Genomic DNA, 27,733 nt, shown 5'->3' on the forward strand with positions numbered 1-27,733 from the left:
CAAGAAAGTTGAGATAAGACCAACCCTCATGTTATCACTTTATGCTAATGAGCTCGTGGTACCCTTCTAATAGGGGAGATCATGCAAGGGGGGCCCCAGATACAAGCATGGAGATGCTGCCTGCACAAATGAGTGAGTATGAGACAAGTCTTTAACCTTATAAATATATTTCAGTCACAAAAGAAGCTTGTGCCCTGGATAGGATATCATCTTATACTGTAAGTTTAATGAAGAGATACTACAGTATAGATGATGTACTATCCAGGGGGGGTCATTCTTTCCTCGCACTTGGATGGACCTAAACTTCAGAGACACTGAGAGGGGGGGCCGTCAAACCGTTACCATTACTGAATTTTAGTAATGGTAAGGGTTATATGGCTCTCGCTCATTTTCGGCTGAACCTGAAAGAAAATATAGCTGTGATGATTTTTTGTGTGTTTTGAAACAATAAAGTTTTGGAAGAAAAATTCTGTGATGGAGAGATGCAATTTTATTCTGATGCGTTTTAACTCCACAAGGAAAAGGGAGAAACAGTCCTAATAAATCAAAAGAAATGTTATAAATAGAATATTTACTCTTGCCTGAGTGTATTGCACTATTAAAGTCTAACACTAGAGGGAGCTGCTGTTCTACTCCTATTGTTGATTAAGGCTAAATTAGACGAAGAAGAAATGTATCCCAAGATGCTAAACATGGCGGAATCAATTAAGACAAAGTTAGAAAGTTAGCATCACTGCTCCCACAATGCCGTTCTCAAATTAGGTGAGTAAAAGATATACCCCATAGTACGTGTATGTTAATAAGCATTTATGTAAATGTGCACAAATATCAATAAGATTAAGTGACATTTGTTCCGATTTTTGGCACGAGCCCAGGTGATACCGACCAGAATAATTGACTTAATAATAATTAAATTATACACACTTCTGTTATTAAGTCCATTTCAGTCAGTTAATGTTGATAACAATTTCAAACGAACGTTAATAGGTGTGACGCTAAGCTTAATAACTAACTTGAAATTTACCCGCCCCATTTTCCCCTTTGTTTTTCTCTGTACTATAAATCTTATGTCCAAAAAAAAAAATCTAAGAATGATCTACCAAAGCTTTTTACACAAAACTCAATGAAGATCCATTAATGGAAAGCTGTGATGAATTTAAATGTATTAAACAATATAAAACATTTGGATATTTTTAATTGATTGACTTTAATATACTAAAATTAAGGCTATTTTTCTAATTCTAATACACGAGTAATTTATTCTAAGCCATTTCCAGCCCCCAACATACGTGTAGGCGGTATCAAGTGAAACCTCCTGACAGCAACTGATAAACCATCAAGCCGGCCAAACCTGCTCTGCTGTGAACATAATATCAAATGACAAAACCAAACAATGTACTGCAGTTCATTTTCAAGACAGTTTATTTGTGAAGGAGTTTATTCTGACTTTTGGTCGCTTTAGTACATGGAACATAATATTGTATATGTGATATAATATCTGAGTTAATAAGCGCAATACAATGCTAGTTAAGGGTGTGCTATGCCTTTTGCTCATAATCATGAAGAGCAAAAAAAATCTTAAACCCAAAATAACATCTTCCAAGTTTAGATGTCCCAAAAAAATAAATAAAACAGCCAGCTCCTCAGGGAGCCTGTCAACTCATTGAAAAGTCATTTCCTTTTCTTCTTCATCATCATCATCATCATCATCACTTCTTCATCTTAACTGACAGTTTCAGCTTGACCTGTCTCAGGAAGATGGACGTGAGCTGTTCGCTCGTCTCCTGGGCGACCCGTGCTATCATCTGGCCTGACGTGCCGATCAACATCCTCTGCACGTGTAGAAAAAACAAACAAGCGTCTGCTTTGAATGTCAAGTACAAGAAAAGCATCACATACGTAGGAATGGCGCATTAGAAGCATATGTCCACTAGGTGGCACTAAAGTAATACATTTATTACTTTGCCCTAAGCCCAAAAACAGTGAAAATGAGTTTTGAGGGAATAACAGAAAGCCCCCCCCCCCCCCCCCCATGACGATTATCATCAATTTTGCCTGGTTGAAAATGTCCCATGACTATGAACACATGACCTACCATGTGCGTTTCTTTCTTGGTGTACATTTTCACCATGATGTTGAGCTCGCCGCTCTCATCCATGTCCCAAAAGTCGATGAACTGAAAGCAAAATACATATTTCGTGTCGGTCAAAGTGGACAAGTATGCGAGTGGAGTCACCAAAGCATTATTTATTATTACCTGTGTGATCGAATAAGGCACTTCCTGGGGTAGGTGCTCCAAAAGCTTCTCTCGGATCATGTTGATGCACATCTCCTCAGGACGTTGGTCTGTCAATACCTCGCTGTGGTACTGCCAGGCTCCAGACTTGGCTGAGATCATTAGGTAGTCCTGTGAAAAAAAAAAAAAAGTTTGGAATATTTTATATCATGTCTCATGACTATGATTTTTCCAAACCTTGAGTGTCTCCACGTCCTCTCTATCTAGAGAAGAGAGCATAAAGACATCCTTAAAGTGAGACCAGCCCTTCTGGCTCATGAGGGTCCTCAGCTGTTCCTTAGTCAGCACAGACTCATCTCCATCAGTGGCATCCTGGTCTTCCAAATCCCTTTCTGGCGTCTTCTCAGCCCAAGGGGGCTTGATCACAGGTCGAATGCGCAATTTACGGCCATTCACCACGCCGGACGTCAGCTCGGCTGTGATGTCCAGCAGCTTGTCCTTCATCTTCACCTGGTCCACCTTTAAAGATAGAAGATAATGAAGGGATGAAGTGAAAGCAATTAGACGACAATACCTTATTGAGGACAAGTATCGCTGGGATGTTTGGGTGGCGTGCCAGGCATTTGAGTACTTCAAAGTCCAGCTGTCTGCTCATCCATCGGTCCGACACATCAACCATGACCACCACTGTGAATGGACAGTTACTGTTATTAAATATCCTGCTCATATATTTTAAAAAAAACAAAAAACACAGCCCTACTTAGGTCGGCCTCTGTCACCGTGCGCCAAGGATCCAAAAGCAAAGACTTCTCAAGCTGGTGTCTGTCAATGCAAATATATTAGTAATGATTTTCACACACTGAGCACACTAATTTACCTTTTGACTTTGGATGGCGTAGTCAGACCCGGTGTGTCCAGTAGAATCTAAAATAAAATGTGTCGGTCACAGCACTGCTTTCAAATCAGATCATTAGAAATAGATGGAAATTCTTACAATCTGCGTATCACCCTCTGTTAGGACTCCCAGGGCTCGTTTTCGTGTTGTGTGTACTTTCTTGGAGACAGCAAACACCTTCAATGTGAAAAGGATGAATTCAAAAATGATACCACTAAACAGTGTATTCTATTTTAGCGCTCCTTTATTGATTCAGGAAGCCAAAATTATAAGTTAAAAAGGAAAGAAACCTTTCTGCCAAGAAGCTGATTGGACAAAGTCGACTTCCCGGCATTCGGAGCACCAATTATTGCCACTTTCAAAACTTTTGAGTCTTCAGGCTGATCGGGATGTTTCATCAATAATGACATTTGTTCACCTATCATGAAAACACAAATGTAAGTAAATATGACTGAAGGGTGTCCATCTTGGAGACATTTGTCAAATTACCACTGCTTGAAGGAACAGAGGAGGGAAGGCGAAAAGAACTGTTGTCTGCCTCGGCGGCGGTGTTGCCTTTCAGCAAACTGCTCACAAATGCATCTGTTGTGATAAAACAGGCTGGATTGAAGATCAGCGAGTTGATCCTTCCACAGCTACATGAGGAATTTCCTGTAAACACACCAGCATCCCCATTACCATACTGCGAAGAAACGAAAACTCACTATTACTGTGTAATTAGAACAATGGGTTTAAACAAAATGTTACTACGCGATGATGGTTTCATATTTTTTTTTAATAGCTCTGCTCAAATGGCAGTTAAAAGGCTAACCTGTGGCGAGAAGCAATTGCGCAGGTTCTTGACGAGTAGACACGACGAGTCTTCTGGAGAGGACAGCCGAGTCCCTGATAAAACGTCTGCACAGTCTGAGGGCCATTTCGCGTTGTGACGAATAACTGGTCAACTTAATTAGAAAAGATTAAGGGTACAATTGGAATTTGCGTAGCTGTTTCTCTTTCACATGAGACCTGTCAATAGGGCGCCGCCATGTTTGTTTGATCAACAAGAGAAGACTTCCGGTTTCAGGACGTCACATTACTGGTACTGCCTCCTAGCGGCATGATTTGTAACTGCACCAAAACACCCGTTAAGGCTTAAAAAGCTTCATCCTATTTTATTTATTCTCCTCGACTGTGTTTCTTCTGTTAATTCAAGTTCACAATCGTTTTTTTTTACAGATTGGACGATGATCACTGATATCATTTGATCGTATGAACAATAATAGGCAAATTCATTACAATATCAGCAAACTCATCAATATAAACATCAACAACATACATGTGAAGTTAACCATCTAACTTTAGAAGATATGATTGCATATTGAACGATGAAGGTAACATATTGTTTTCATTTGCTGTGCCAAAGACAGGACGAACAGATGTCTCCTCATCGTCCAAACACGCCGGCTGTTTGTTAGTCCTCGAGGACTCACTCAGGGTGAAGCACACACCTCCAGTGGGGAAGGATGATGAAGGATATCAGGTAGCTCACAATCTGTCATCATCAAACACTAAAAGCTCTTCAACCACCGACGAGAAAAACAAAAATGGAGCTTTTACCTGACGCTTTACTGCCGAATTCAAAGAGAAGCTGACACCAAAAGGATATTTGAGGATCAGTAAACTTTCTTTCCCCTCCTTTGCCTTCCTCCCACTTTCTCAGTCATTCAAGGCCCGCACCCCCTCAGGGCTTTCCTCACATGGCCCTTTCACGTGGGCATGTATCAGACTGCTCTCTATGACTGCATTAACTTTGGCCTTCAGGAAGAGCACTCTCGCTAAAAAAGGCTTTACCCACAGAGCATTTAATCATAAGCTGTAGCCCGCACTGGCATTCGAAAAACACTGCGACTTCACACGTTTGGATGAAAACCTCTCCGTGCTGCTACATTTCACTCAATCAATTTGATGTAATTAACATGCGGCATGTGATTTATATGACAGCCAAGGTGACGTCAAGATTTTCTGCTTCACTGCTAACGCTTAGCTGGGATTAGACAAGGCAGTGTTTCCACTAATAAGACCCGGCTGCTCATGAGGAATAACAAAGTTCACGGAATAATAAGCACATGAGCCATGGAGGCATGTCAACAGGGAGCAAAGGTGTGGGGGGGGGGGGGGGGGAGAAACAATGTGTCAGTGCATCAGAGCATCCATCACGTCGTGATTGCATTGAGAGGCGTGATGCCGCACAGCTGGCTGGCTGCAAGGAGCCCCTTCCTCCCTTCTCACACATTCTTAACAGATTAATGAAGCGATATGTGACTTTTGACTGCTTATCAATCAGACATGGCTCAACAGCACGCTCGATTTCTGCGACAGACCCCCAAGGTCCCTGGACTTAGCAATCACTGTTCTGTCCTTGCTCCGGCTTCTAAAAAGAAGCAATTTAACCCGAAAACTAACCATATAGGTCACACTCGCGCTCTGATTGTACAATCTCTTTCACAGTGGGGGAGATCAAGTAAAGACTTCCAATCGATGCAACTTGTCTGCTGAGGGAATCAATAATGCCTCCCTTTCAAATCATCGCTCATGTCATCGGTGAATATAAAACGAATAATTGGGAACGGCGTTCTTTTAACAGCCCGTATTGACGTCGTCGTCGTCGCTATGAAGCGAGAGAGCGCCATTCTGCATCATTAACTTTGTATTATTTCCTGATGGAGCCTGCTGCTACCGCTGCTTCCCCACCTGCTGAACTTTAAGCGCCGCATGTGATTGGGCTTTCACGCTGCATTTTCACTTCCTTCACTCACTGATGTGGAGAGTCACTTGCTGGCTGAATTTAGCAGGAGCATTCTAATACATGCAGTGCAACCCGGGTGACAGCAGTGAGGATTTTACACAAGGTTTGAAACCAGAGTGTGTGAGGCATATGTATTAACCACTAAGTCTCTCTGCTATGTTGTTTCTCTTTCTCATATCACTAATAAGTGTCAGGAGATAATCTTGCGTCAATACTTTGGAGTTTATTGAAGTAGTCACACAAATATTGCTCTGGTTGAATGGATTTGAACACATGGGCTTGCACAAACACAACCTTCAATCCTTTAGGGCCTAAAGGATATATGAACACTAAACATGTAGACAGCTGATATGAAATATTCATCCTTTGTCCTTTATCTTATTAATATTACAGTCTGACATTTGCCAACAGTTTAAATGGTCGCGAAGTTTTTTTTTATGCAAATACACCAACAAGAAAAACATTCAGGGTACATACAAGTAATATGGAATGATCATTTAGTTTCAATCAAGTTCTGCTCGGAATATCCAAATGCACAATAACTTCTCGGCAAAAAATTCTGCACATTTATATGCTAATCAGAGCAAGACAACACGGAATTTAAAAAAAATACCTTGCATCATGGGAAATATAAAAAATGCCCGGATGTTCGGAATTTATTAACAACTGGACTGTCCCTTTAACTACAGGGTAGACGTCGCCGTGTAACGCGCATGCGCCGGAAGTTGCCTACCGCAGACAGCAGCAGCAGCAACAGCAGCAGCAGCAGCAGCAGTGATTCGGCAGTGCAGAGCGTCGGGAGTAAATCTGTCCGTTTTCAACCATGGCGACCAACTAAACGATGCCTTTTGCAGAGGTTGACGGAAAGTAAGTAGTCGTGTCTTTATTATGCGCTTTTCGCTCTTCCTTCTCCATGACACCTGCGCCGCATTTGCTCGCACGTATTTGGAAAAAGGCGAGGAGGAGAGGGCAACAATGGGACTGTGTACGTTTGAGACGTGCTAGGAGGTTAGCTAGCCTGGAGCTGGCCACTCAGCTGGTTCTCTTTATTACTAGCAACCTGCGGTTACGGAGCTCCTCTACTATCCATAGTGGACGGTTGGTCTCATTTCAACTCGCAACACAAATCATACAGCAAAGGGATGAAACTGTTTTATTAGTACTATTAAGATGCTTAGCTAGTTCTTGTGACAACAGTTGTGGATTTACGACCATTTTCGTGCCAAATCATCCTTATCATATTCATACAGGTTTGCTCCCCAGGCTTATTTATGTGGTTGAAGTTGTTTGCTATTCGTGTCAAGGCTTTATTTAGCCAGAATGAAGTTATCTCCTCGTATCTGCACATGAAGCTTGTTTGGTTCTCTCAATGATGTTCCTGGAAAGTGAGAAAGCTTTTTTTTTTTTTTATCCACCTGCAAAGGCAAGTGTTAAAGGTGATAACAAAAGGTTGACGTCACCGGCCACCCCGCACATCAACCTCGGAGGAAGAGGAGGAGTGATGAAGAAGGAGTTTGTGACTGAGGAGCAGGCTTTTTTCACCACAACATCTAATGGTTTGTGTCTGGACAGAAGAGGTCTGTCTCTGATCAAATTTCGGCTATCCTAAGGGCGCACTTAACTAATGGGATCCTATCGACGTTTCTGCCCCCTTTGAGTCTGATCTTTGCACGGCGGAATGTTAATGCCGCCGCCGCTGCTGTTGTTTTTTGGGGCTGCTTTGAGTCATGAGCCGGCCGGCATTATTCCCCAAAACCAGGCTGGATAATGTTGAGCTCAATGTGTATTTTATGTGCTAAAGAAAGGGGGAAAAAAAAGAGCCTGGCCAGAGATGAACTCTAACCTTGCTTGTCGAAAAGTTCCCTTTTTGCAAGCTAGGTTTCTTCCATTTTCCAAAAGAGTAGATAATTAAATTTCAAAGCGTGTCGTCGGGGAAGCTCAGCACCCCCCCCGACTCAGTGCAATTATCGAGTAGAACTTGAAGGAAGCCTTTTTTGCAACGGGGTGCTATGTTTCCCAGTGCAATGAAGATTAATTAGGTCTTCGAAACAAATGACTCGAGGGCCTCTCCCATCTGTAAAGTGCTCTAATGTCACCTCTACCAGAATAAAGCCTTTATGGTAGACGTTCATTACGTGCCGTTTGTAACTTTAAAATGTCATGCATCGGTGACACTTTAAACCGAGGACACAGTTTTATGATTACGTTACAATGGAAGCTAACCAGTCTGTGGCTACGTGGCTAGCAGCCAGAATTAGCTGTCAGTGACCTCACTGTCACTTCATAAGGAATGTGTCTGCTTACTTAACCCAACTCCTGGTTAAATAGACCTCACAAAGCATCCAAAGAAAATTCCAGAAGACACCAGACTTAACGCTTTGACGGCGTGTACTCGTGCGTGATACTCTCTTTGGTCATGAATGATGAGTTCACCCGCCCAAGTTTTGGTGAGTGTTTTCCAACTGCGGGAAGTGATTTTTTTTGCACGTTAGCTTATCAGCTAGTAGAGAAGCCTGAATGTCGAGAGCACCTGGTTCATTTGTTCATTTCACGCTGGTCAGCACGCTAGAGAAGTGAGTGCGCTCCACCGAAGGGAAATGCCACTCGTTCATGAGTCATGCGCTGACTCTTTGACCTGTCACCACAAACCAAAGAGTCTTGGCTCGAGGGCAGAAAAGCAAGTTTGCCTTAAGGCTTTTCTGTCAGCCACTGACAACTGTGTTGGAATGTATTGATTTACAGTGGAGGCAGCAGAGGTCTATTTGCTTTTTGAAGTGCAGCATTTGCCATTTTCCCCCTCTCATTCTCTCTTTTTTTTTTAAAATCTATGTTAGTGCATTCAAGGCTGAGTCGAACTAAAAGGAAATATGAACAACATGCGAAATCTTATCAGCCTCTGAAATATTTGACCTCGCATCCAAACAAAATGATCGCGGATGAACCTTTACCCCCTTTGAAGTTATGAAGATAAGGATAGCAACGTGAACTTAGGAGTTTCTTAACGTGCGGAATGTGATTTTGCATTTGTGATAAATCATCTCAGAGGGTGGCCATTTTGACACTTGCTGTCAACTGAAAATGACATCATCGACCCAGAAAACAGGTGACTGTCGGTAGCCGTGATGTCACTTTCAGGTGACAATAAGTGGCAAGGCAAAATGGCCGCCCCCTGGATGGATACAAAAAAATAGATTTTGTCTTTTGGGCTTAATCATACACAATATGAATCAGACTACTATGTTTTGACTAGAGTGGTACAATGTGAATCGTAAAAACCCACACGGCAGCTTTCCAAATGCTAAATCGACTGGATTAAACCAGGAGCCGACCTATGATTGGTCTCGCAAAGTCAAAGCAATTGTTCTCGAGTGGCTCCCATTGAGGCCCACATGCTTTATGTCGCAGAAGGCCCCTGCACTTGTCAGCAGAACAATTCTGCTGGGCAACATCAAGACTGCAGCAATAAGATGATCTCAAAGCCTTACTTTACGTGAATAACATATCACAAGGTACAAAGATTGTCCCGGCACTCATTAATGATTAGTCATTGGTCATTTTATTCCCCCAACCGTTATTGTTGACTGAAAGAGCCCGGCCAACTAGCACGTGTTCTTTGGAACGGGCACGATTAAAAGTGGCATTTGAATTGGAAATGTGCGAGCAGGCTCTCTCTCCCCAAACCTCATTTCCCTGCAGGGGCCAGTGGGTGTTAAATCTCCAGCAGGTGTTGCCTGTAAATTTTATGTGCATATATAAGGGATTTTTATTTTCTGCACCTCAGTAGTTTTTGAAGAGCAGGTTGTCCCCATATACTTGTATGTCCTTTTTGCTGTGGGGCAGATGTTTGGTTGTTTTTGGAGACAACAGTGCGAGGGTCAAAAGCAGGTCAAGGGAGTTTAAAAAAAAAATAAAAATGGCCGCGTGTGATCCTTGCCAATCGTGCGGACAACCTACTTGTGCCTGAGCGTAAGGAAATGACCTGGCATTTGCTTCGCCAACCGAAAAAGATAAAGCTTTTGTTTTACCGAGCAGATTGAGCAATTGAGAAACCCGAAACCAGGCAGGCCCTTTGCAACTAAACACCCAAAGAAAGCTTTTAGCGATTGTTGTGTCTTCATCTCGAGGGCGATGGTGAAAGAATGCATGCCTCACTGTGACATTCACGGCAGTAACAACAGCCATAGCAGCGGGGAGGCACGAGGGCATCTCGCTGTGATCAGCCTCCACGGAGTCACTGGAGACAACAGAGCTGTTTATCCGCCTCCATCAGTAGCAGAGGAGCAGGCCCAGATGCGGCGTTCTGTTTATGGCACAAGATAAGGCTGTCTCAATCAGATCGCTGAGCCTCTCCAACCCCCCCAAAATAGGCTCTCGCTCTAATAAGAGAGCTCCAGATTACATCCCAGGCAATGCTAATAAATATCATTATGGTGTCTGTTGCTGTAGTTTTCCAAGCGTACATATCGGTGGCATCATTAGCTAGCTTTGAGGGTGACCCGGTCGGCGGGGTCGCAAAACAAAGCGCCAGTAAAGCCGCTACTGGTGGAGCTACAACGTTCACACCCTTGTTCCGTTTCATACTTGGCGTAAACATTAGATAAAGCTTCCAGAGGATTAGAAGAGAGGCGGAGGAGATATAAAAGGCTGTCGGCTAATTGGGCTTTATTTTTAATATTTCAAACGCTTCATTAGAGACTGAATTACTCCTCTGTTTGGAAGGTTTTTTTGGGGGGGGGGGGGCGGGGAAAGGCCTCACAAATAGAATAACATGATTGAACTTTATTTTTATAATATGAGGCCAGCTTTCTTCATTGGAACTTGTGTTGTGTGTCTTTTGACTCTGGAGGCTCCTTTGACAGAGCTACAGAGGTGAGGATTCAGTTGGCCCTTTGCCCGTGACCCTTCCCCACGCCCGAATGCGTGGGTGCCTTTTTATTCCACCGTGCCTTGTAGAGCAGACGGCACTTCCAATGGCTCTCTGCATAACCTCCTCACCCTCCGGGTCCTGTTTGCACCCATTGTTGGCCGCACTGAATGCTATCTCCGTGCCTTGAAAAGTAACCAGATGACATTCTTCCTGTTGTTGGAAAGAGCTCCGGGGGTTGTGTTGTGAAAAGCAGCTGAAAGGATAGGCTAAGATTGTGACCTTCACTGGCTAATCGCTGGCATGTCATTCACCGGGCGCTTTAAAAGCAAACACAAATGTCTTTTTCCTCTCAACATAGTCATGAACTTTGCCAATGGACGTCATGTGTATATTTGATTTCAACTACCACTTTTGTCATTTCTTTACAGGCGGTACTTCCGACACCTACATCTCCTCCCAGTCTTCTCATTCTGAAATACCGCCACGGCCGTGAATCGAAAGGCATTTAGTGAGGCTGTAAGCATCAACGCAGCCCTCCATGTTGTTTATGTCTTGGGCAAGTGGCGTTTCCTGGAATGTGCAGTGGCGCAGTTGTCACCCTACGGGGGGGATGCCGGATCTAATCACGGTTCATAGTTCAACTCTAGTTATTGTTGTAAAAGCAGAGGAGCACACTTGATACCGACATGAACAGGATGTTGCGTATTTTGTTCCGTGTACTTTAAGATGGTTTCAAACGTGAGAGATTTAATGTCTGACCTTTTAGCAGCAAAGCTAAAATTAGCTATTTAATAGCCTTTACTACTTACCAAGTCTATTGCGAGGGTTCAACTTGGTTGACTTCTGGAAGTGGATGTAATTAAATTTTTTGTTTGTTCAGTGCTTTTCTAATGTCCGAAGGAACCGACGTGGAACATGACACAGAAAGAAAAGCTGTCAGGTTCTCAGGGCGTCTTTTGTCCGACATCTTTCAACGATCAATGATTGGCATATCTCCTACCATTTCCCCCTTTTGTTCGCACCCTTTCAGTTTCGGAGCAGATAATAAAATTGACCATTATGCGTAATGTGTTCTCAGGCCCGCCATGGCATAAAAAAAAAAAACACAAGGTTGTTTACAAAGGAAGCATTGAGTTGGAAAAGGGAAAAAAAGAATGTCAACTTTTATCACGCCACTGCACAAGCATTTTGCGTTAGTCAGAAAATATCCCCTCGAGTTGTGCTCCATCCGTGGAATGGAAAGCGCGGGCCCAATTTGAAAGACATTCTTGTAAGTATTCATGTGTAAGGAGTCCTGAGGCAGGTCACGTTTCTGTGTGACAGGCAAGCGTCGGTCTTTGCCGCGTAGCTCACTTCCCAGGTCTCGTTGCAGGGATTTAAGTGTCGGCTTTCTGTAATTAATAGCCGGTAAGCCCCCGTCGTGCCTCATCGCCAGACCAGGTGCTGCTCCGATCCGGTCCGGTCTTTTTCACCTCGATACCGTCTTGACACGTGTACATAGCAAAGCGGCTAGCCAAAACAAAAGTCGGCCGGAATCATCCCGGTGAATTTTAATGCGGCGGCGCTGATGGAAAGCTTATTGGTAAAGGATGTGGTTCGTTTAGTCGACTTTGTGTCAAGCACCATTCCGCTCGTGTCCCGCGCTGTTTAGCAGAGCTCGCCAGCTCTTGACAGATTGCCGTCCCGATGGGGAGATTTATCCAGCCGGCACCGCCAAAGGCACTGACACCATCATTAGGCTTTGATCAGCCGCAAGTCTCTGCGAGAGGAAGAGGAGAGAGTAATATTCTTGATCTAATTACTCGGAGACATTTCAGGGGATGTAATATGTGATTTAACCTCTTCTCAGAGGCTATAAAAGGAAGCTGGGTTAATCTTCCTGGCAACCTCCTTTCCACGCAGTGTCTTAAATTTCCTTTTCCCACGAAGCCGGTAAAAGCCAGCGTGACGCGACAGTTTGCCCTCGGAGTGCTTCAACGTCGCGCTGGCCTTTTCTTTTAATGCGAGCGGCGCTGTTGCGTGGATTTAGATGCTCGGAAAAAAAAAAAAAAACCAGTTGGCATCCTCCAAATAGAATCTTTTTGTTTCCACGCTCCTCTCAGCGCCACGACTTGCAAAAGACTTGATTTGAACAAATAGATTGCAACTGGAACGGAGGGCTTTGGGGTTAATCAGTCAAACATGGTTAAACAATTCTTGGGACATGAAGAGATTAGTCTTGCTTGCCCCCGAGCTCATCGCAGGCTTTTCTCTCCAGCGCCCGGGCTCGGCTTTTAGGGCCACGGGCTGTGGCCTGGCCTGCTCCACGGAGAACCCACACACTGGGCCCTCAGCATGCTCCATTGCTTCTGAATGCCCCTCCACTTTCCTCTCCGCCTTTGTTAGCTGGCACAATTGCAGTGATGGATTAGCAAATTAAATGCAGACCTTTTCTGTTCATGGCCACCCTCTTTGCAAAAGTCGATATCCCCGCCCCTATTTATTCCCCCCCCCCCCCCACTTATTAACATTGTGCAGTGTCATTGACAGAATGATTCCACTGAGCCGTCATAAAGGCGTCTTTTGTACTATGGCCAAGATCTTGGACTTTGTCTTCCATCTTTTTTTATGACTAAGCGCTGATCACACTGATGGATCGTGACCGTGACATGATGATAAGTGACTGCTGTCATTTCCATGTCTGTAATGACACGGGGCGGGGGATGATATGTATCTGCATTACTCGACGGCCTTTCAGCAAACTGTTCTTTCCTTTTTGCTTGTTTACAAAAGCGTCACATTGCATATTTTTCCCAACAAGATTCTAAAGCTCTTTTTTTTTTTTCCTGCAGCTTGCAGTTAGCACAGCCCAGTCCTCTCTCTCTCCCTCTCGTTCACCCTCTTGATCCCCTCGGTGCCTCCTCCGCTCTTGTTTGGAGGGTAGACTGAAGAGACCCTAATTAGCAGGACTAGAGGGCCTCCTGAAGGTCACTTCCAACGCATTGGTGTGAGAACAGAAGACTTCTGGGAGGTTCGGGAACGGCCCTAAGTCAGCTGGCTTTACCGCACAATAGCAGATTTTTCTGTTGAGGCCATATCTCAAAGATCCATTCATCATAAGCTCCAAAGTCTCCTACTTTATCAAGCCACGTCTAGTCTCGGCTATCGAGACCTGATTGATGGTTCTGTCCTTATTGCAGGGAACGAGGGTCGATGGTAGAAATTTGCCGCCGGGTGCATTAATGCTCTGTTCAACGGCGTGGACCTTTGAGCATGCATCATCAGTCTTAGATGGCCGCTGGAGATCTATGTGATGCAAGAAAGTGAGATATGGAAAGGAGTTTGATCAGCCGGGCCTAGTCTTGTTACTCATATGACCGTATCGCTCTCGCAGGGGAGAAGGGATTTATTATCGAGTTAGCCTTCCTGGGTTTAGCTCCTCATAAACTGTAGTTATTGTTTCTGTGTTGAGCGTATTGAGAATATGTTGCAGAAATAACACAAAGTGCAGTTGGACTTTTTGTCGGGCTATTCGTGCTTGTGAAGAAGAAGACGTAATTCTGGCGTCATGACAACACGAGTACACAACTGAGCACTTGTGTGGGCTCAACAGACCAGATGTTCCCATGCACACACAGAGGTGAGATGTTTGCCATGCTTGGCTTCTATTTGCCTGCCTTTTCCGCAGAGTCATTGGCTGGCTGACCCTTGCCTGATGCCCACAACCACTGTCGGTTGGCTGAAGAGCCAAAGTTCTCAGAGGGCACCCGCAAACAAATGGGAGATGGAGGAGAGAACCATTGGCAGACGGAGCACTTCTCGCATTGAAAAGATGACTCAATGTTCTCCATGGGTGGAGAAACTGGTTTGGTCCGGCTGCAGGGCTAGACTGAATGTCAGAGCTGCCACGGAGGCGGCTCACCCTACTAACCTTTCGCAGGGCCAGCGAGGAGGCGGGCGGATCGGCATCTATTGAACACGCACAGTCGGATTTTGAATCGGCATGGATGGATTTGTGCTTTTTCTCTCAAAATTCTCCATGAAAATCCACCTGATCTTGGATTGATACAGCAAAGAGTAGAAAGCTTGTTTGTAATAAATGTCCCTTCCCTGGTTTTTTTTGTACGAAGCTCCATTTTAGACAGTTGGACTTCAGACGAGCTGGAACTAGAGGTGGTCCGTGGGGCATTTTGTCTCCGTGGGAGAGAGACTTGTGGGAACAGCTGCGTTGATAGTTTTGTTTATGGAGCACTCAACGCTGAGACATAAGCCGTGGGAACACCTGGATAAGAGGGCAAATGGTACGGTGTCGGTTCTGCTTTTTGGATCCGTACCAAAGCGAAATGCACACACGTGCCTCTTCTGATGTGTGAGCGTAGCCTGCAATCCCAATCAACTAGCACTTAACAAAGATTTCCCGTTTCCCCTTTTTAATCGCAGCCTCAATTTGTCACCGGGGTGTCCAATTTCTCTTTCAGTGAAGCGAAGCATGGATGAGGCGGAAACACAAAATGGATGCACCTGCTAACAAATGAAAACCGCTCTATCTTCATTTCGCTTTACACCTGGGGGAAAAAAAAAATCTACAGCTTTTTAGCTGTCAGCATGTTATTTCCCCCCCAAAACAAGGAAGTTCATTGAGAAGTATTTTCAAATATAGGTCGGGCAAAAATGGCCAAATCATGGACGTCATGATTGCATCTTTTCAGAAGTCAAATCTGTGGAATCAATACCATATTTTCTTTCTTTAACTCTAAAGGCCAGATGTCCCGGTATTTATTCATAAAGTATCTTCATGGCGCTACACATTTTAATTAAACATGGCTGTATATTTGTTTACACCTTTTCCATCTGCTTCTACTGCAATTATCCAATTCATAACAGCACATTGAAGGTGTAAACAAGTTTAGAAAAACATCCGTCTGGAGTGCCGTGATTATGTCACGCGGACTCCTGCACGCACACTTTCAAATACTCACGGCAAGTGTAACATCTGTTCGTCAATGTTGTTCGGAGCGTGCCCGCAGCCGAAGCCCCACAGTCTGGCATCTGAGATCATGTGACTCCGCTCATTGTTGTCTTCCGTGATTCTGGGATATGCGACTTTGAAGTCGAAAGAAAGCCAAATAAATGCGTTTTGAACATTCCTGAGCGTAGCAGTTATCGAAACTGCTCTAGCGCCAACTTCTCTTTGTATTCTACGATCAAGCAACTTTGCGAGTCGCCCGGGAAGTCATTTATCCTGATCCTGATCATTAGTGACAACATCCCCAGCTAACAAGATGGCGAGGGGTGTTTTTTTAAATACGCTCCCACCATGTCATTATGGTGACGTAACAACAGGTGACATTTAAAAGTACAGACGTAGTCAGTTCAACTATTTGCAGCATTGCTTTGTTTCCACATCCGATCGTACACAAGGATATTTTTCGTGTATTTGTGTCGTTGATAGTGATCAACAAATTCCAGTTTTACTACATTACATTTTGTTTTCCACCTTGTGACCAATAACAAAAGAGAGTCGGATGATGTTTTTGCGGAAACGTTTTGGGTATGCGTGGAATTATCTAATTTTTTTCGAATTTGGTTTCTGTTTACAATTTCACGCCGACCTCACATAACGTGGTCAACGCTTAACGTGCACGTGTTTCCGCAGATAATTGTTTCATTGTTTACATACAAACGAGACACCCCCATTCAAATGTTTGGACTTTCAGGCTACAAATGGAATGCCTGTTAAGTCGGTTGTAAACTGAGCCTCAGTGTGATGGATGTCGTGTTTAGTCAGGTCTAGCATAACAAGGGATCTTTTGATACCACTTTTTTATCCCGGACCGATACTAGCTGAGTCATCACTGATACAAGTACCAATATCACTATATCTAAAATTTCAATGAACATAACCCTTTACAAATACCTATCTTGAAATAAATGATTATTATTAATATTTTAAATTCAGGGCTCACCTCAAGTTGGACTCCTCGTAGGTAGGTATCGATTTTAACGATAGGACTACTCGTAACGATACCGCTTATCGATCCGGTACTTTAAGTGTATTTTTATCAGTTCTTTTTTTTATTGAGGAAAACAACCAAAATAAATAAATTTATATTTAATAAATATATTAAAAACGGGATCATCCAGGTAGAAAGTGCAAAGTAACGTAAATCAAAATGAGTCATTTCTCTGAACCGTATATAATCGTGGCCTTCAACTACCGGCTATACGTTTTTCCACAAACACTGTTTACAAAAACTTGGTAATAGTAATCTTTTCATTTCTTGTAAACACACGCAAGAGGTCTCTTTCTTTCGACTGAATGCTTGAGCATTCTAGAAACGGAGACAAAAAAAAAGCTCTTCATCCTGCTCCCTTTCTTTCTATACTTCCTATTCACACAGCCGCCTGGCAAAAAGAAGTACTTTAATTTCTCTCTCTGCCCTGAGAGAATCAACAGACTGTAGTTGCATTGAAGTTGTGCTTTTATTTGGCTGTATTTCAGACCTATAACCTGGGGGTAAACATGCAATTATAATAACATCAGCCTGCTTTCACCACCACTCTCCTTCTGCAGCAGCACTAGTTAGCACAAGCACTGAACAACACGGTGACTTGGTTTCCCCTAATTGCTTTTGCTCTTAATCGGCAGAGAAAGCTGCAAATATTGTTTTCGTCTTTTTGATTGTTTATTATTTATATAACTACATATCTGTTTAAAATGAGCTGCTTTGGCTGCGCTGGTGGATCTTATCAGTTTGATTTGCTCTGTAATGATTATCAAAGTCGGTTCCCTAAATGTTTTTTCCGCATCAGCTGTCGACTTTGTTCTTATTGCTAAAATAAGACAAAATGTAGGTCAGCTTTAATGGGAACAATATGACAACACACACGACATCCCTTGCACCGATTGTGCTTTGTTTTTGTGTGGGGCTTTTATGGCTTTATTGAAAAACGCAAGCACAATGTTTGTGTAAGTTGCCGTGGCGACTCGCCGAGTCACAGCCAGCCAGAGAAGCCTCTGTCGACTGACTGCCTGCCTGCCTGTGCGGGGCTGATAGTGTGAGATGCCTGGCTAAACTCCACCAAACCGATGCCTGCTCTGCTGGCTAGGAACCCCAGTTCTCCACAGATGAAAATCAGTTTCCGCACCGGGCAGAGCGAACTGTCTCTCTGCATCACAAAGGCTCCTAAGCCCCCCCTCCTTCCCTCTGTTTGTCAGGAGGGGATGATGGCTGGAGGCTTCAGACTAGACAGAGCCCCCTGCCTGGTGGTCAGAGTGCAATCCAGAACAAGAAGAAGCCAGTCAAATGCTGACTACCACCTGCAGAGTGGTGCCAGAGACAGCTCAGTCTCTGTCTGGGTTATTTCTGTCATAGCATTTGGAACAGGTCTCATCAAAATTCAATAACATTTTGACTTTTTTTAAAATTATTTGTATTTGTTTATTTTTTATTGTATTTAAGTATTTATTTTAATGTTTTAAATTTTTTATTTTAATTTTTATTTCATATCAATTATCTGTTAGGCGGAAGTGCCCTGGTTAGACCCCCCCCCCCTCATAAATTGAGGACTACCTATAACAAAAATCTCAATTTCCGATCACTACGTGTAAGAAAAACAACAAAACGCCGCATGTCCTCCATGCTTGTCCCTTTTTCTTTGCTCTGTCCCACCTGATAAGAAGCGATGCTATCTTTGTAACACCAGCTTACCCTTGACAAGCTGCAGTGAAACGAAAGGCGTTTCCAAACCGTAGCCCGTCTGGCAAGCTGATACAAGAAGGGCCCGTTGGAAACGTGACATGAAGAAGCTCCGCATGTAAGTTGCTGTGACACTGGTGCTGATACTGACGCCAGGCTTCCCCCCCCTCCCTCCTTGCTCTTGGCTGTAAGGCGGAGTGTCAGCTGGGGCATTACCATAGGCTGACCTTTGCCGCCGCACTCCCCACTGCAGCGTTTTCTGACATTCAGGGGCGCTGTGGGGGAGAACAGGAAGGGGGCGGACTGATGGCCTGCTCGCTGTTTCTCGCCTGTAGCGGCTTGGCGTCTGCGTGTCCTTTGTAACAGACACACCGCTAGCTTACGCTGGCATTTTATTTCCCGCGGCATCAATCAAAAACGAGCTTGTCACCCCCTTTTTTTCCCCGAACGCCGCGCTGTATTTGATATGTGCTTCTCCCCTCCCAACCTGGGCGCTTCTTGTTGTCAGAGAGATTGCCGTTATCTTTATGTGAAATCTTGGCAGCCTGATAAATGAGAGCTGGAAATCCTGTCTACTGACATCAAGGCGATGTGTACCTCAACTCCTTCCAAGGCTGAGAAGGGTGGGGGGGGGGGGGTATAAAAAAGAATAACATATCAGACCAATTAAAGTTAATGCATGGTGACGCAGTGAATCGAGAGCAGGGATTGCTGCCATATGGCGGTCCAGGCTGTAAATCGGAAAGGGAGGTGTCGGAAGCGCAGCTTGCAGAAAGGGTGCATACAGTATGAAAGAAAATTGACCCAAAGAAAAAAAATTCTGCCCCCTTACCCCCACCTGCAGCACCCCAAGGTGCAACGCTCTCAGGTATCTGTGTGGAAGTGGCAGCTTCATTAAAGCTTTTTTTTTTTTTCCTCTACTCGCCGGGAGGATTTAAATGAGCTGTCGTCCTGACCTTTTTGAGCTCCTGCTTTTTAAAGCAGGTTCACCCCCCCTCCCCTTCCCCCTCCCAAACCTGCCACCTGCCCTTTGCGTCTTTCCACCTCTCCGTCTCACTTTGTCACCCTTTCCTATACTTGTCTCTTTTCCCCGCGGGGGGGGTTTAGGGGCGACACCTTTAAGCCATCGCAGGCATGCCAAGGTTGTTTTGTGGGTAATTGCCTCCCTCATAGACTCGGTCTGCACACACTTGCCACACTCGCCTGATGCCATGCCGTAAAAGGAAGAGAGGGCACCGAGTCTTTCGACTTCATTTGCTTCCCCGACTGTTCTTTAGTGCTGATTAAGCAAGCATCTGTGTTGTTTGGAATCCAGCAGTAAGCCAAGTGGAGCATGCCTAACGTTTTTCTCCCTCTCTATTACATCAGGGTTATTGCACAGATTGGCAGCCATTTTTCTTCCCCCCCCCCCCCCCCCCCCCATTTCTTTTCACTTCATCCCGGTCCGGCTCCCTCGTCTAAACAAACGTCGGTAAGACGGTAGCGGGATCCTAGAAGCATGGAGGACGAGGAGGTGGAGGAGGGACTCCATTTAAACCTGCTACCCCCCCCCCCCCCCCCTTTTCCCCTCAGGCTCATTTTACTTGTGAGGTTTGATGTTTAATTCAAGTTGTTAACAGCATCAAATGTCACCTTACCTGACGCTCCAAGTGTGAATCAGTGTGTAATTCAACAGACTTCCTAAGGTGTCTGCCTGTGGGGATAAGTTCTTTTAATCAGTATTGCTAAGCAACCCCCCGATTTTTTTTCTTGCTTCCTTTCCACAGTGTGAGGAGAAGTGCGTGCCCCATGTTGCATTAGTGTCTGTGTGAAATGCTGGCCTGTCTGCCAGGGCCAGGTGACCTCCCCCTCCAGCTTCTCCCCCACACGCAGATGAACACTGGACTTCAGAAATGTAAGTAGCGACCATCCCACACGGCCAACCGAATCTGTTCCAATCGTACATGCCGGACATTCTTTTAGATATTAAACAAATATTAGACTGGACTCAAAATGAACAGCAAAAAAAAAGTATGATCACAAACAATACCAAATTTTGGGGGAAATGGTTTTATAACACTTTCAAATCTAATTTTATTCGACGAATCGACAGAATAACCATGAATATTACCTAAGCTTCCTTAACCCCAATCATAAAGGGCCATGCCTTTCAAACCACCTACATAAATCAGTCACATGGGTTAAAGCTCACACCGTGCTCCATTCAATCCTAAAAAGTACCCCTCAACGTGACCCATTTCTATGGTACGTTTTTTTTTTTTGGGTCACAAAAAAAAAAAAAAAGCTCCCAGCTCATCAGGACTGTAATTTCAGAATGCCAGTAATCAGCCAACCCCCTGGGAGATCAGCAAGCATGAAGCAGTCTGCTAAGTGCCAGCGTCTGTTGCCTCACTCAGGCAGGTTTGTGACGTGCCCGCCATCAGTCGGACTCTTTCCCCCTGCTCCCAGACAATTTTTTTTTTTGTCTGCCCGATCCCTTTTGATGACGAGCACAGTATATTTGGTCATTTCAAGCCAATATCATAATCTCCTGTTAAAAGTACATTCTTGGCCTCGCTTGACCTCGCCGAGTGAGTCATCACTTGTAATCAAGTTAATGAGCTCCTGTTTTTGTTAGCATTTGAGTTTTAGAGAGGCCTGGACTCTGTCTTTCACCCTTTCCCTGCACCTCAATTTTCACTAAAGGTCCCAGACCACCAGGTTGGCCACTCTCTGCCGCGCCGGTGCATAAGAGAAGTCATTTAGAAGTTCCGAGCTAGCGGGTTGCTGTCAAGAGGCGAGCCCGGCCGGGAGCAGCTGCTCTATTTATCATTGGGGAGTGTCTGTTCGCAGATGATGCCTGTGAAAAGCAAAAGGGCTGGCCCAGGTGCACAAAGATACAGCAGGGTCGTGCAGCCATGATGTCTCATGACCAGGAAATGGTCCTCGGTCCTCCATTCTTCTAAGCAGAACAAACATGGAGCCCGGCGGGGGCCACCGGGCAGATTTTGATTGTTTTTTCTTTTTTTTTTTGCATCTCACAGAGATCAAAAAGCAGCCCTCTTTCTCCTGCTCTTTCTGATATTTTGAATATCTAACTCTTTGACCCTGTCAGCATGGCTGCACACGCGGTAACCGAATTCAACAGTCTCATTCAACACCGAAGCTTCAATTTCCTGCTACTGAGTGAAATTTTGCAATATCAAACAGCGTGAGCGCCTTAACACCCCCCCCCCCCCCTGCTGCTTAAACCATGTTCAATAAGAACAGTTGTTTGAATAAAAGAAGCCCTAATTAGAGCCTGCTGACTGTGCACTTGTGTGCCAACAGCGGGGTAATTAACACACAAGCCAACGTAGACCCCCCTTTCCCCCTGCTTGCTGTCGGAGAAGGTTGCTTAGTTGGGAGATCTTAGATGATGCGCCCGTCGCCATCGGCGACCGCCAACAAACTTCACTTATATCCTCATTAACCCTCCCTTGATACTTAAAGCCCTTCAATTAATCCAGGTTTGAGGTGAAGGTTGAAATGCTAATAAGCGAGCGCATACATTTGCAGCCTGGGCTTTTTACACAGGTTTATTGATTCATCCAACACCCCCCCCCCCCACCCCTAAGGTTTTTCTTAGATTTTTATTTCCAAGTTTACAACATTTCCGCTCAACTACTATTAGAATATACAAACCAAGATAGACAAAGGTTCCAAGTGGCGGTGTCATAAAAAAATATTTGAAATTCAAACGTCAAGCAAAGTCATTCCCCCGACGTCTAAAACACTTTGCCAGCCTTCTCTGTCACGCTATCATGCACTTTTTTTGAAGGATCCTTCCGGGGATCCTCTGCAGCGCTGTCATCACGGCCATCTTGATGTCATCCACGTCTTTCAAATTGTCCCCTGATGATGCCCTTGAGTTTGGGAACGAGTAAAAAAAAAAAAAATCAAACTGAGCCAGGTCGGGTTGAGTTTTCTCAGCTAGGAATTGCTAGTTGCTCAGGACGTTGAGAACGGCTGCCATGAGTTGAAACAATTGAGCATCATATGAAGTTAAAAATGAGTTTTAAATTTAGACTTTAGGGGGGCTTCTCCAGTATGACTTTGGACCTCTGCCGTCTTGCTGTCTTTGGCCTTGGCAAGATGGAACTCTTTCAATGAAGGCTCTTAAATTTGGCCTCCCGGGTCATACACCATGACTCATCACCCGTGATGACTCCCTAGCAAGTCATTATTACTCGCTCTCCTCATTGCTTGATGACCTGACACTAAATATATGTCTATAAAAGAAAAAGAAAATGGAATTAGATGCAGCGGACTATGGTCAGACTTTCCTACTCAAGGATGATTACAGTTTAGCAAAATATATCCATCGCAGGAACATTTCTGACATATCTTCTATGTCGGATGGAAAAAAGAACACAAGATCCTCTTTTTTTTTTTAGCAATAAAAAAAATTAACTCCACTGGCAGCATTGATGCGGCCAGTTTGCTAAATCGGGTTTTATCACCAAGTGCGGTATGTTCTCTATGCTGACACCGGGAATAATGCGAAGACCGTTTTGTTGTTGTGCAGTCAGCGTTGATGTCACAAAGGCCATTTATCATTAGCGGCAGTTGACAGGGGGGGGGGGGGGTCCATCCTCGCCATGTGTCTGCCTTTGCTTGCCCTGGCATTTATTCAGTGACACACATTAGGTCGATGCGATGGCTGGCGTCCACTCAAGCACCTTGGCCCGGACCTTGGCATTAATAAGGCTGTCATCGGCTGGCTGGACATTTAGGTCCGCTGCCCATTGTTTCCCCATTCCCAAATAAAAGAGGGATTAATTAGCCAGTTGGCACCGTTTGGGTTCTGAGTCCCTCAAGCCGAGTCAGCTCATATGAGCGGCCATATGAAAGTAACGGAGACATTTCACATTGCTGCTCCATCAACCCGGCGTAAACTGCTTTGGCATTAACAGTCCAATAGCAATAAACGTAAAGGCAGTTGAGTTCAATTTGCCACGGCACCATGACTACTTTCTTTTCTACTGCCGAGTGCAGCGGGCGGGATGACATTAGCAACATTCTACGTTTTGTATCCCCAGCGTTGACATTGAAAAGTACGCGCCGACACATTTCTGCCAACGTCTCCGCTCGCCTTTCTTTTTTTAGTCCATTTAAGACGGGGGGCTCACAAGTGAAGCCACCTTCACGTCACTTTGAGAGGTTAAATTTAGCCCGGATGCTTAGCAGGTGTAACAAATGTCTGTTAGCCGGAGCCAGCAAAGTCTCCCCCGCAGATCAGAGCCTGTGTCTGATTACTGTCATGTCGCGCTCGCCACGTTGTCTTCCTTCTCGGCGACGCAGCCGCAGGGGAGCGTCATTGCCGCTTTTTTTTTTTTTTACCTCAGCCCCAAAGAGGTTATTTTTTTTTCCACCTGTGTCTGCCGTTTTGTTTGTCACAAAAAACTTGCTGGATGGTTCTCGACGGGAGCCGGTTAAATATTTTCGACGGGCATGGTGGCACCTGCAGTGTGATCGAACACGACCGAATGATCCGATTGGTCTGTTTCTCAGTCTATAATCTTTTTTCTCTCTCATAGGGGACACCACACAAAGGATGAGATCCACTCCTTTCCCAACCCCTGCAGAATTGGATGCCTATGCTAAGAAAGTTGCCAACAACCCCCTCACCATCAAAATCTTCCCCAACAGCATCAAGGTCCCGCAGCGGAATCACGTCCGGCGTACAGTCAACGGGCTGGACACATCGGGCCAGCGCTACAGTCCTTACCCTTCCTCTCAGGCCAAGGCTGGCCTCCTCGCCATCGTCAAGGTGCCCTCGGTCAAGGGCATCCTGAAAGATTTCGCCGGCGGCCGGTCTCGCTTGCACCCTGAAGTCATCATGAACCACCTGAGGAGCCCTTACCAAGTGACTTCGACCAGCACTTTAAACCCCCGCCACTCGACTCTGCCCAACCTCCCCCAACCTCAGCAGAGCTTAGCCCTGCAAGCCCAGGACGCACCTCAGACTCTACAGATGCCACTGGCTCAGCAGCAGAGCCTCAGACACGCTCTCCCCGTGGCCCAGCACTCTCAGGGCCCGCCTAGACTGCAGACTGTCTCCCAGCACCCAGCCCTCGGCCACCCCTCTGCCGTGCTCCTCCAGCAGCAGCAGCAGCAGCACCTCCAGCAGCAGCAGCCGCCCGGCCTGCAGGGGAGCAGAAAGCTGCCAGATGGCGACGCACCACCTAACGTGACCGTCTCTACCTCAACCATTCCACTCCCAATGGCCACGGGGCTGCACCAGGGCCACCAGCCAGACCTGAGCACCATCGTGCACCAGATCAACCAGTTCTGCCAAGCTCGGGCCCAAGGGGCCGGATCGGCCTCTATGTGCGAGGGCCAGATCGCCAACCCCAGCCCCATCAGTCGCAATCTCCTTATCAGCGCTTGCTCCAGGGTGTCCATGCACAGCAACCCGGCCGTCGCGGGCGGCTTCCACCCGCACAACTGCATCCTCGGCCCCCAAGAGAAAGGAGCCCACCCTTTACCTTGCGTGACCATGAACCACTTGCCTTCCAACCACACCGATCTCAAGCAGCAACAGCACCCTCAGCAGCATCTGCACCCAAAACCCAATCAGCAGTTGCAACAAGCCAACACACAACAACAGAAGATGCGCTCTTGGAATCCGCAGCATTTGACCCACGTGCCCCATATTCCCAACGGTTGCAAGCAGCCCACCAGGGATGCCGGCTTCCACTTGACCTACCCCGTGGCGGACATGTGCGTGGGGCATCCGTACATGCTGAAGCCCCCTATAGAAAGGCCCACCCCCTCTCCGCCCGTCAACCACAACGGCATGACGGTGGCCCACTACCCAAACGGTCACTACTTCCAGTCCCACATTTGGAACAGCAACATCCTCCCCACACCAAACAGTGACAGCTCCGGGTCTCAGGACTTAGCCATGCCATTCCACGGGGCGGGCCCGGGGGGCTGCGGCGCGCTGGAATGCGGGCCCCCGGGGGCTCCCCATTACAGGCTACCGGCGAGCTCCTCCACCTCCTCTGCCCAGACTAATCTGATGCAAACCACAGATTACATGGGCGGGGACTTCCAGACGCCCTACTTCCGCGATCAGAATCTCGGGTTAATGGGCAAGATGCACAGGCCCCCTATGAGCAGGGTGGGGCCGGAGCTCGGGGATGGTCGAAGCGCTCTCATCCAGCATCCAGGGTACAGATAAGCTATGGCCTTGTCTCCGCAAGTTATCACCCCACCCCCCTTTTTGTTTAGTCTTAAGAAACCACATAACTTGACAAAACTGCTAATCTTAAAGAGGGTAAATGAATATATTGAATTCATGAAGAACAGTCTTTCTTTTTTTTTTTCTTTGATAAATCTTGCAAGTGATCAATTTCTTTTTTTTTTTTTTTTTCTTTGGGGGTTAGTGAATGCTTCTACCTGGAACACTTAGGAATCATGTTCACCTTGTCTACTGTGTGTCATTCCTGCTTTCTGCTCCTCAATACGTACACGTACATGTACATGTGTGTGCCTGGATCTTGACAGATCCTGTGTTGTTTCCACTTCACACATTTGTAAGTCAATTCCTCACCTAAAAAAAGCATCCATTGTTGGATGTGCTGTGAGGAAGTTCTGGCGAGGAAAATACTTTTTCTGTGTGTAATAATCTTGTTTGAAACAGCAGCCAGAGACGTGTGTGTGTGTGTGTGTGTGTGTGTGTGTGTGTGTGTGTGTGTGTGTGTGCGTGCGTGCTGAGCTTTTACTATTTTCGGATGTAATTATTTATTTGTTATAATAGGACTATTGAAACTTGACTCCTTGCTGTTGCTTACAAACGCAATCGGGTTGTTTGTATAAAGCAAGGACCCAGCAGGCAGCGTTGCCATGGCGATGTGCTCCTGTCCTGCTTCAAATGCTGCAATGAATTCAGGTGTTTTAAAAAACTTTTGGGTTCGGTTATGAAATTCTTTTCGAACAGAAAGGTCGTAAGCGTTAAAGATGGCCTGAGTAACATTTTTTTTTTTTTTTTTTTTTTTTTTTTTTACAGCGCTCAACATAAATGACAGACAGCATGGATTTGTGTTCAAACATTTGCAAACCACTCCTACCAACAATAGACGGATGGAGAATACGCCATAGGAGAACGAGCAGAACCCGGTTATTATTAAATCCAAATAATAATAATTCAACCAAAGGATGACAATTCAAGCTTGTTTTCCAAAGGGCGTGTCGCCGTTTATGCCGAGCGCTGCGTTGCCATTTTATCTTTTCGCAAAGCTTTTTCTTCCTTTTTTTTTTCTCCTCCGTAATCCTTGACAAATGTATTACTTGAATATGGACGACGATTCGTGCTGAAGGCGATACAATAGTACAAAGTGTTACTAATGTCACGTGGGGATCAAACCGAGTGAGTCCCGGGGTGAAACGTGTGCTTGCTACTGATTGTGATGTGAAGACCAAATTGATCACTTGCAAGATGACACGGATGGAAACAAAGCAGACGTTTTACGTTGGAACAGCAAACGCATTGTTTATTTTATTGTACACTGGCTTACCTACTAGACTACTGTAACATTTAAACTTTAATGATTGTGTGAGTGTTGCCGGGTCGTTTGCGTGCGTGCGCGCGTGTGTGTGTGCGTGTGATCACGATAAGACCCATGTTCTGTTCACCTACCAACCCCTAAAAAGCCTTAATTGTTTGGTCCTTGGACTTTCCTTGAGCATGGTTTTAATGAAAACCCCAAATAATAAGGAGAAGGAAGATGATGAGAATACTCAGACACAGCGCTTTTTTTTTTTTTGGGTGGGGGGTAATTTGTTTGGGGTTTTTTTCCCCCAGTTTTTTTATTTTAATTAAATTGTATTGACTAGACAAAGCAATTCCTTAGAGATTTGTTATGGGAAGCAAGAAAAGGAGTGATACGATAATTATACCGTATTTTTTAGCAATGTGTAGTTACTGAGCTGTATTTTTTTTTTTTGGGCCAATTTTCAAAGCTTCGCTTTTGCAATTGTGACTATTTATAATACTTGATTTTCTTATTTAAGTCCCCCCCCCCCCTCCTGTTCTGTTGCTGTGAAAAGGAAGAAGGTCCATAGCCTATCTTTTTGTCATCTTTCAAGACGGATAAGAAGCGAGAGCGTGAGAGTTGTGCTACTCTTTTTTTGTAATATTGTAATAATAAAATAAAATTCTAATTTATGCTTTCATATGGCTTTGAGACACTGTTTGGGCTTTACGGCACACAACGGGAATCATGGCATGAAGAGACAGCTA

At 45.2% G+C, this 27,733-nt stretch overlaps 2 protein-coding genes across 4 annotated transcripts; one reads left to right on the forward strand and one right to left on the reverse strand.

Annotated features, from left to right (window-relative positions):
- Positions 1–70: 70 nt before the first annotated feature.
- fam222ba (family with sequence similarity 222 member Ba) lies at positions 71–27,666 on the forward strand. 3 transcript variants are annotated; one of them, XM_061298663.1, is made up of 6 exons: positions 71–132; positions 4,537–4,653; positions 6,609–6,786; positions 7,343–7,475; positions 20,232–20,359; positions 24,024–27,666. In XM_061298663.1, exons 5-6 carry the CDS (start codon positions 20,278–20,280, stop codon positions 25,670–25,672), a joined length of 1,731 nt encoding a protein of 576 aa, XP_061154647.1. In that variant the 5' UTR covers positions 71–132; positions 4,537–4,653; positions 6,609–6,786; positions 7,343–7,475; positions 20,232–20,277; the 3' UTR covers positions 25,673–27,666. The 3 variants fall into 3 exon arrangements, with proteins under 3 accessions (XP_061154647.1, XP_061154646.1, XP_061154648.1); XM_061298662.1 differs by lacking the exon at positions 7,343–7,475 and having other exon boundaries at positions 91–132; XM_061298664.1 differs by lacking the exons at positions 71–132; positions 4,537–4,653; positions 6,609–6,786; positions 7,343–7,475 and adding an exon at positions 18,305–18,583.
- On the reverse strand, positions 1,405–4,186 carry eral1 (Era-like 12S mitochondrial rRNA chaperone 1). The gene is made up of 11 exons (XM_061298689.1): positions 3,943–4,186; positions 3,621–3,782; positions 3,422–3,549; positions 3,231–3,308; positions 3,114–3,160; positions 2,997–3,058; positions 2,811–2,923; positions 2,474–2,755; positions 2,258–2,407; positions 2,096–2,176; positions 1,405–1,832 (listed from the first exon to the last, which is right to left on the reverse strand). The coding sequence occupies exons 1-11, from the start codon at positions 4,046–4,048 to the stop codon at positions 1,710–1,712; spliced, it is 1,332 nt and encodes a 443-aa protein (XP_061154673.1). The 5' UTR covers positions 4,049–4,186; the 3' UTR covers positions 1,405–1,709.
- Positions 27,667–27,733: the final 67 nt, after the last annotated feature.

Source organism: Syngnathus typhle, linkage group LG15 (assembly GCF_033458585.1).
Source record: "Syngnathus typhle isolate RoL2023-S1 ecotype Sweden linkage group LG15, RoL_Styp_1.0, whole genome shotgun sequence".
NCBI lineage: Eukaryota > Metazoa > Chordata > Actinopteri > Syngnathiformes > Syngnathidae > Syngnathus > Syngnathus typhle.